The 10,707-nt window shown below is 34.9% G+C and overlaps 1 protein-coding gene and 1 long non-coding RNA gene across 8 annotated transcripts in view; one reads left to right on the plus strand and one right to left on the minus strand.

The window, feature by feature from the left end:
- The window catches only part of LOC117222257 (uncharacterized), an 80,702-nt gene that overhangs the window by 9,701 nt on the left and 60,294 nt on the right, over window positions 1-10,707 (plus strand). For all 7 annotated transcript variants that reach the window (XM_076523284.1, XM_076523282.1, XM_033473871.2 and 4 more), the window contains one exon: window positions 1,958-2,080. In XM_076523284.1, the coding sequence (XP_076379399.1) occupies window positions 1,988-2,080 (93 nt within the window). In that variant the 5' untranslated portion in view covers window positions 1,958-1,987. Of the gene's footprint in view, window positions 1-1,957; window positions 2,081-10,707 lie in introns of those variants that run through there.
- On the minus strand, window positions 9,949-10,482 carry LOC117222258 (uncharacterized). Its single transcript, XR_004490642.2, has 2 exons — window positions 10,249-10,482; window positions 9,949-10,175 (listed from the first exon to the last, which is right to left on the minus strand). It is a non-coding gene; the product is annotated as an uncharacterized LOC117222258 (long non-coding RNA).

Genomic DNA, 10,707 nt, shown 5'->3' on the forward strand with positions numbered 1-10,707 from the left:
TCCTTATTAAAAACAAAACGTGATTTGCAACATCTGTTCACGCCTTCTATAGTTCAAAGGTTTATTCTGTCATACGGTGAAGTTAAATTCTCCCCAACATTTTTAACCACTTACCACGTAATTTCCCTTAAAGCTGTAACAATTTAAACTCCATTTTCGTTAATAATTTCTTCGAACACGGAAAACAAATATTTATTCTATGACGACTATTAAATATTAAATATTGTTAACAAACATTTCAGTTGAAAGAAAATTAATATCTGCATTTAGAGAGAGAGAGAGAGAGAGAGAGAGAGAGAGAGAGAGAGTAAATGATTTTTGAAAAATGCATCAATAACAGTATCACAGACGGTCACTCACAAAAACGAGAAGTTCTTCGACAACTGTCACAATCATTTGAGTCTTAAGAAGTAATAAGAGACGCATTCGTTCAAAAATTGTTAAAACATACGCGTTTCTTACTCGCGAACTTCAAAACGTGTATTGTCGCGACTCGCGACCAAATCTCGCTGGCATGCGAACAATCGTCCGCAATCAATCTTAAGCTCTCGTTACGATAAATTCACGGATCATTTTAACGTGCAACCGCAGCTCTACCATTCGATCCAATTGCCGATTATTAATTTGACGGGCAGTAATCTCAGGAGTCAGTCGCGTTTCACCACATTCAAACCTGAGATTTACGAGCCGAAGTGAACGTGAAAGAAAAATTGTATACTATTCGCGATCTAACACACTGCAGTCATGAAATGAATTCATCGAAACTACCGCGACTAGTTTTATTGCACGATTGATCACGAAAATTACAGTAAATTAATATTTAGTGAAAAGAAAAGGGAAATTATCGGAAATAAGTTCTCTTGTAAAACACGATATTTATATCCAAGCAATTAATGCTCGTTTATTCTAAATTTGATACGACTCATAACAACCTATCATAAATGTGCCATGGTGTTTCTTCTAACAATTATGTTACTCTCACTTATATTATATAAATAAGTGACGTTCGCGAAGTATTACGGGTTTGCAAATTAAATAGTAAACGTAAATCTGTTTTAAATTAAATTATTAGTTTATTTCATACGCAAACTATAAATAAATAAGCTAATAAATTTTCATCGAAAATTGATTTTTATTTACTTTCTATTTACAAATACACAATTCTGTGTGAAGCTTGTTTCATACTAGTGATCAAATAATGTACATATTAAATTTGTGCATACGTTTGTACAACCAGCCAGGTAATGATTCGACATGTAAAAATAAGTTCAATGAAAAAATAACACTCTCGTAGTTAAAAAGTAAATTGTTTGTTTATGATTCGTTCTTTCTACTTCTTATCAGTACTTCTGCACGCGAACCTGGCGAATTTTCAAACTCGATTTATTTAAAAGAAGCGAAATTGTATCACTTATTTCTACAGAGTGTTCCATAATTTTATTAACATCCAGAAAGGTGTGATTCTTGAGGTTATTTGAAGTAAATTTTTTCTTAGCGAAAACGCAATCCGCGGCTTTGTTTACGAACTATTGACGTAAAACAGTGACAATGAGAGACGAGATCAATTGGCTCGTGGCGGCCGAGTCAATGAGCGGTCGAAGCACAGTTCTACTGATTGGCTCGGCCGCCTCTAGCGGTAGCACACAGTTTTCATTGAAAGTTTATTTTGTTCCATTGTGGGGTTTCCTGCTAAAAAGTGAACATTAAATAGAATTGACAATTCAATGATATCGTTGTCTACAATTAGGAATAAAATTCTATAACGCACGTATCGCATCAAAGATTATTTAATCAAGTATTAAGCTTACGTTTAATTTATGAATTAACCAGTGTACTACGTTACGGACAAACTGTATGGATTTCTTTGAGTGGAACTGGTAATGGGATCACATTGTTATTTTTTAATTGACCATGTGAGATTGGATTGTTGCTAATATTGATATTTCCTGATATTTAGTGTGTACTGGGACAAAGTTGGCGCATCTATATGGGGCAATGCGTGTCGTGTAAGTCGGGCGCCGTCATCGCATCCGGTCATCACGCGTCGCTACCTGGCCGTATCATGGATAAGCCTGGCAAGGTAAATTTGAAAATGATAATATATATCTCTTTCAATCTTTAAATGTTATGTCATTATCCTTTTGAACAGATACACTTAACTAGACTGCGGATTTCATGCATTTAGGCTTTAAACGATTAAGTGACATTTGAAACAGATAAGGCATCAGACGAATTTAAGAATACTGGTGTATTATTATCAGCATACTAAAATTATTAAGGCAAGGAACAACTTTCTATTCATTCCTCATTTCTTGCCAATGATGCAGAAACTTTTTGTTTTACATCCGCAGTCTGTTTATAACTGTATATCAGTAATAAACATTTTACAAATCTTGTGCATCATATCTACTTATAGTGGTGTAAAAAAGTTATACAAATTTTCCAATAACATGCATATTATAATTGTGAAATATAATTGTTCCCATCAATTTTGTGGACCACTATAGGTACATCACGTAACACGTTAATTGCTGAAAATCAACACTTAAAATTCCCATAAAATCGATGTAATATGATTAGAGAAACTTAAACTAGAAAGTAATAATGTATCATAGTTGATGGTATTTTAACTCTTTTGCATCAAAAAACATTCTAGTAAAATTCAGTTTGTTCGAATACATTACGATAAAAATTAATTTTGATCACTTGTCAAAAATTACTGTCACTCACGTGTTAAGAAAGTAAGAAATTGTGAAAGGACACTAATGCCCACGCGACAAAACTATAAGACACTCACACACAAATTCGACAAATGCGACAAATTCTATGTAACTTAAAAGTTTATTCTTCTTTCGCTGGTAGCATTATTGTTTACACTATATAAAAGCACGTCGCTCAGTTGTATGGAATACGTAAGTCAGCGGTCTTGAAAACTGAGACAAAAAAATGTTACTCGATCGGCGACAAAATTATAAGACAGTCTCCGATAAATCGGCAAACTAAACACTACGAAAAGAGATTTTTGTTTCCAATTGTTGTTATTAGGCGTGCGGTATTTAAAGCGATATTGTGTGCGCAATAGTTTTTGCTTATACAAAATGCCGCACGGGAAAAAACTACATGCAACGGAGATCGACATAATTAACAATTTAAAGAAGTAAAACTATTCGGTGCGAAAAATTGCCTATTAATATATAGGCAATTTTATATATAGGCATATATAGGCAATATTATATCTTCCTAATGGAAGAAGTCGTTGTGCATTTGATAACTATTTAAAAGATAAAGAAAAATATGTTAAAGAGAACCCCGATGCTCATCCAAAATCAAGAACTGTGCGAGAAAGGTGACAAATATGACATGCTTTAACAGTATAGCAAATAGCAGCGGAATCCGATGTGAGAACGAGTGTTAGGACAGTGCAGAGAATAATAGTGTTCTAAGCATTTGAGAAAGCTTAAAATGAAGAAGCAACCGCTATTAACTGATAAACATAAACAAGCTAGATTGGAGTATCGGATACATAGGTGTAAAAAGTGGGAAAAATAACCTTTTCTGACAAAAAGCGTTTTAATTTAGTTGGACATGATGGCCTAAATTATTGTTCCTGTAGTAAAGGCAGCAAATGGGTGGCGGTGCCATTATGATGTGGGCACCTATAGGATGCACAAAAAATAACTAGGCAAAAGTATATCTTTCAACATGATAACGCAGCTGTGCATACTGCAAGAATAACACGAGCTTATTTCGAAGATAAAAATATACATATTTTACCGTGGTCAGCAAGATCGCAGGATTTGAATATTATTTAAAATTGTTCGAAAATACCAGTTGAGGAAGTATACTCAAGAGGAAAGTAGTCTCTAACACCATAGAAGAATTAAAAAGGTTTATTGAGGATACATGGAAGAATTTGAAACAAAACACTAATAAAAAACTGTATAAATCTTTACCACAAAGAATGTTGGAAGTAGTAAAAGGAAAGGGTAGAAATACACATTGTTACAAAATAACAAAGAAAATTCTATGTGTTGAATTTTTCCGGAAAACCGAACCTGTCTTATAATTTTGTCGCACCCGTTTTTCTTCTAAACTGTTACCATTAGTATAAAACAGCATACTGGTCAATTTTTTATATGTTACTTGCAAAAGTAAAACAAAAACAACTTTGTACACATCCGTGGTTCTAAGAAACACTAGAAATTCAGGAGTGTCTTATAGTTTTATCGTGTTGTGTATAAATGCACAAATGAGTTTGTCCGAAAGCCATTAAGTTACAATTTTCAGTCAAGTTACAATTTTATACAACGTTAACGACTTAATATGCCCAAAAAAGGTATAAACGATACAGTTATGTACATCTGAATGGTTCATTGAAATATATTAACCTTGGAAAGCTGGGATTAGAAGAACAATTAATGGTTTCGAAGAGAACTACTGAATCATTGACGATTCTTCGGTTCAGTGCACACAGATGAGATGTTGAAGAGTCACATAACGTGTTCGCAATAATGAACGGTTCTATCTAGAGGACTGGAGCATAAACACAAATCAATGTTCTCGTACTACATTGATTACTGCACGGGAATCAGTGTGAATGAATCGGTGAAAGCGAGGGAATTTTCCAAGCAAAATAGAATGAACGGTTGTAGACGTGTCGGCGCTGTTTATGTAGAAATCGCAATACGTTTCAGTTGAATTGAGAAAGTCGATGCAATCTTCGATGCTTCCCGTAATATCGAACGTCACACAAACCATTAACCATTTGCGGATTTCGGCGAACAGTTGTCCGAATACTTGTGGTCGTTTGGCCGTACGGTGATACATTGTCGCGCGAAACTTCCTAATATCAGAATTTGGGGATATCGAACATTCAGGAAGTTCCTAAACTTTGTGTTCAAGCACAGAAATTCGTCTATAGCACAAATTTGTTTTTTCGTCGTGTGGATGTACAATTTAGGAGAGTTAAACTATTTCGTACAGAATTTTCTGTATACATTATGTTCTCAGTTAAGTTGACGGTGGCATTTGAAAAATATCGTAACAATAGATACTACCTAAAAGTTTCTGAAAGTTGAACGAATTTCGATAAGCATGGAATTGAAAAATTTCTTAACGGCATCATTTTGTACGTTCTAAAGAATCTAATCAACAATCCTTCATTCGAAGAGCGGTGGGGACTTAATTATAATTGATGTCTATGAAATTACATAAGCTTGTAAAACCCGATAGTCACTTTCATGACATTATTTAATTTTTTTTAGACAGTTTAGAGTCGATTCTGCTTTAAAAATTGTAACCCTTTTATAATAAAATTCGATTGAAACATTATTAACATTTCCAATACACTGATTTCTCTCTCATCAACTGCTTTCAGCTGTGACTAAGATAAAATATGTAAGTACTATTGACATGAGACGAACACAGTGTATTGTTATCTATGTGTTGAGTCTCGAAAATAATGTTTTACATTAATTGTGTTACAAACAATTTAGCTATTTCCAGAACATCGAGAAACTCTCCGACATCGTTGATTGTTTGAAATTTCTATTTGTAGACACATATTCTAAGTCGTACACACATGTGAAATTACTGCATTGTGTATTATCCGATGTAGTCGTATGCAAGATCTTCTAACGTTGCCTACGGGAAAATTGTACGTTGATAGTCCCGGTCAACGACCCTAAATGACTTTATATTACAGGTTGCTGTATAGAGTACATTCGAATCTAGCTGCTTCACCTGGCTTGAAAATATTATTGCCATACGGTGAACGATTTCACGTTATTAAGCTTTTGTTAGGTGAATTACTTTCTTATTCTTGCAGTTTCGAAGATGCATACCGGGTGACAGAAATGCGCTATATATATTTTCACTCTCAGTTGTTCGTAATTATATTATTTCAAAACATGGAGTATTATTGACGTCAAGATTTTATAGTGTTTCTGAATGCTGATATTTATGCTACGAAGCTTCATGCGAAATAAAAATGTTATGCATTAATTGCAAAGTGCAAGAACTGCATCGAAAATTTCATCTCCCAATTTTAAAGAGTCACAAATAAGGTAGATTCTTAAATTTTTCGGATATTAATATCGCATAATATCATTTTTACTCATTTTTGTCTATAAATTCATGCGATCCGCCGTCCAATGATAATCATAATTTCATTTAAATAAAAAGAATTCTCAGAAAAGTAATAAACGAGTTTCTTCCCTGGATTCTTATAGAGGCAAATCGACGAATTCGATCGACGGCTATAATATAACATATTGTCCGTTAAACTCAGGATATTTACTTTTTGTTTGCATGTTTTCCTCTACCTAGCCGGTTCGACCATGCTTATACGGTATGGGCGGAATTTGTGTCGATGAAATATTCTGCGAATACCACTCCTACTAATACCACTTTCTCGCTCGAGTTGCAAAGTACTCGTATGTAGAACGGGGGACACTGTGGCGAGAATGCGATATACATTTCCATCGTGTTTTAGAACCCAAAATTAATCACTACATTAGAATATCAATACAGTAAACTCTCCCTAGTTGACGCTCACCTTGGAAACAGAGATGAAAAATTTGAGAAGAGGAGATACGATTATTCGAGCCTTGCGGTTCGTTTTTATGGTTACCGATTGTCTACAACTATAAAAACGAGGTACAAGACTCGAGTAATCATATCTTCTCTTCTCAAATTGTTCACTTTTGTTTCTATACTGAGCGTCAATTAGGGAGAGTTCATTGTATCTTGAGAATTAACAACTCGTTGGTCCGAATACTTTTCATATCTGACGCCAATCGCAACAACACGTGTCATCATAAACATGCCCTGCGACAGCAAGATCCTTAGATGTGACAATTTTTTATATACATGTTATCCTAAAATATCAAAACCTCGGAAGAGAAGAAACAAAATAATTTTTATTTCTCTGCTCATTTATTTCTGTATTCCGTATTTCCAATTAGTGAAGATGTTGTTCGAAAGACGACCTTCTGCAGGAATGCAAGCATTGCAACTAGCAGTAGATCTAAAAGTGCAGTTAGACACTGCTCTGTTGTTGCCTGGCGCGCTGCAGCTACTATTCTGACACGTGTATCAGTAACATTTAATCTCGTTTCTCCTTTATTTATAACAGCGTAATAAGAATTTTAATACGAGAAATGAAATTGTTCGCACTCGTATAGCAATCATTGAATGAGTTCTAAGTATCATTTTCTTAGTATAAGACGCTCTGCGTATGTTTGTTAGATTACATGCCAGATCGAATATATTTATTTAGTCGGGTGGTATCGCAAATGAGTGCACTCCAATTAGAAATTGCTACGCCACATTGGTTACTGCTAGCGATGGGTATAACGTTCGGTATCCACTCACGAATATCAAGCAATTGTACGTATTTAACAAATTATTCAATCATGAAATATAGAATTGCATCATTCACATTTTTTCAAGAAATATCAAATAAAACACCATTATGCACGAAATCATCTAAATAAAGAAAGTTCGAAAATTCGCATTCAACGAATATTCAATGTTAATTTTCCAAACACAAAATCTTATCGATTAGATTTATTGTATATTTTCGGCTTATTTTTCATGTAGAATTATTTCTTTCCTTAAAATTGTGCTCGCAAGCGTAGTTGGGTGTTTGTATCGTCTTTGTAAAATTTAGAAAACCAATAAAAAGAAATAAGGAATATTTTCAACAGCAAGGAACAGCAAAGAAATATAAACGAGAGTTTTTGAAACATGCAACTCGTAACTTTGCGGACGATATAAAACACTTATGATTGAGAATAATTTTTGTTACTACGTGTATTATTAAAAAACCGTAACATAAGTGTCGTTATTATTTTGTGAAACGTGTACTTTTAAAAAAGAAAAGATTGTGTAACAGTAATATGGTCTTTTCGAAAAGCAGAGTGCAACAACGCCAAAATCAAGCATCGAAAATTACCAATGAAAAGTGGTCGAGTTAAGTGGCATGCTATGTCTGTCCAATAATCGCAAATATCGTTACGTGCTTGCAGTGTACTTTAACCCATCACTAGCTACCAGAACGCAACACTACACGCGTATCATGAACTCTATGCATATAGCGGAAAAGCTAGTCGATTGTGTGTACGAGATACCACTTGAAGGTCATGCGCATCGAGTTCAATGTCCCCAGAGTTCTGTAAATTATATTGGAGTTGTGTTATAATTTTTCAAGCTGAATAAAACAGAGTTAGACAGATAAGAGGGACGTCCAAATTGAAACCGCAATTTGAAACAGCAAGCGTAGTACTGTTTCCATCTTAAACTCGTGGTATTAGTAATTACATAACCATTCTTATTGAAGATGACAGGATAGCAAACGCAGATGACTATTATGCTGCGCGTAATTACTCATTTTCTTGCGAGACGATGATTCATAACGGTGCAACAGTGTTCGAGTAATGTTTCTTAAATAATAGTGACATAATCGTATCAGTCGGTGACAATGGGTGCAATGGAAAAATTACGACAGATAATTAATACTGCGAACAGCGAACGCTTGAACGGAATATTTTGAAGTTAGCCTTGATGCAAAAAATTTGGATAATGAGTGTATTAACTTGCTAAATTTTTGCGGTATCGAACAACTCAGTTTGGAGATCAAACTTTGAAGAAGACGTAGGTGCATGATGCGCGTGGTTCAATGAAGAGGAATCTGTCAGTGACAACGTTGGCAGAGAAATCTCGGATACCACATGATACGATAGTTCGGATACTGTAAGACAGCTCTTTACATTCTGTAAAACACACGGAAAAATAAGATCGGTGTCTGTTTCGTTGGATATTTCTGTATGATTTATTCGTAATACTTAGAAAGTAGATAAGTTGTAAAGAGATGTACTTAAGATATATATGTACTTTTATGTGTAATTGTTAAGACTTGCTGCAATTTCCTAATTTCAGCAAACCTGTTTATAAAACAGAAAACAGCTTAAGAGAGAAACAAAGTGTGTACATTTTTCAAAAATACAGGAAGAAAGAAGGTATGTTAGCCTTCTTTGAAATATGTTTCGATTTTCTAATTTAACTTAACCCATTCCTTGTGTATAAAAATAATTATTTTTCGCATCTTTCTATTTTTCCCTATCTTGTGACGTTTGGTCATTTATTTCGTTACCAATTGCCATTTACTGCAACGAAATAAGATTTTGCTAACGAAAATAATATTTCCGGAGCTCCTACTTCAAGCCTGTATATGATCACCTGCGGAACGTGATTGAATCGTTCACACAATCAGTATAAAACATGTATATGGGGCTCCTATAAGCTGTTCTTAACCGTGCAGCAAGTACTGTAACACGAGACTCGGGATTATGAGAATTTGAAAATGAGCCAGATGTGCCACATCCAACATTACGCTTGTCGTGCTAACAACTTATACTTAGAACGGCTAACATATTTTAAACGTAGAGTTCGTCAATTTCTAATCACTAGACTGCGGATCTTTGTGTAAAATAAAAATTTTCCAAGGCAATTGTAGAAAACAGAAATTAAATGAAAATAAATCATTTCTTTCGATAATCTTCATAAGGTCAAAACACTGTAACATTATTATCAGATTCTTCTTATGTCTTCATAATTTCATATTTCAGCTACTCACTTTTGTTATAAATGCATAAAATCCGCAGCCTACTAATCACCACGGTGACTCAGTCACGTTAACAGTTTACATCACAATGACTAAGTTACGTTAACACGTTATGCAAAGATTTTAATAAACATGTAAATAGCAATAACAATTTAGATAGTAAAATAGCAAATCACCATGAGTAGTGCTAACTAATAACTTCCAATAGTATCATTACTTAATGAAAGATTCCGAAACTCCGTTTCAGCACAGTCGTTTACAAATAGGTTTCCTTCGGTAAAGTGTTAATATTTCCAAGATAGATTGTTTACTCGATGCACATCTCTGTTCTATAGATAATGTTCATGATTTATTGTGCTTGACTGTTTCCAAGCGCCGCGTGTGATACACGAAAGTAATTAATTGTTAACTTCATCAGCATTGCTGATTCACTCGAGCGTGGTTGCAGCTCGTTTGCTTTCATTATATTCGCTTTCCATTGTTCTCCGTTATGCCAGTTGGTTCCATGCCGGGTATCCGCTAACCGGAAACGCGCTGGAAATCGCGGAACCTGCAAGATCGACACTTATGCTCGATATCCACGGCCGGAGAGGTTTCTCTGCTTTTTTATCAGCCGTTCTTACCTGGATTCTTTTCTTCCGCGGCATTCCCCTTCCTTACGTTCGCTTTTCCCTCGACGGGCCACGCACCGTAATTCACTCCTCAGAAGTTACACAAAACTTGCCTATCTCTGTGACGAAACCTTGAAGAGGCTAAACATCCGAGGACTCGGTTTCCGCGCTAACTTTTTTGCGTACCACTCCCCTGCGCCGCGAACTAAATGCGCAAGATCAGAAAATAATTGCTACGCCTTTTGCGCATCGACTACCATGCGAGTATTAGCCAGAATTATAGTTGTGCAGAGAGATACGTTTAACCGGTTAGCTGTTTTTGACGAGTATATAAAATGTTGCTATTTCTTCATGACGAGTATACTCGTAAAAAACAACTAACTGGCTAAGAAGAACTTATATGTACTTTATTAAATTATAACAGGGCGCGGAGAAATATATAATATTTATATCTAGCTGCTCTGAAAATTA

This window comes from Megalopta genalis, chromosome 6 (genome assembly GCF_051020955.1).
Source record: "Megalopta genalis isolate 19385.01 chromosome 6, iyMegGena1_principal, whole genome shotgun sequence".
Taxonomy (NCBI): domain Eukaryota; kingdom Metazoa; phylum Arthropoda; class Insecta; order Hymenoptera; family Halictidae; genus Megalopta; species Megalopta genalis.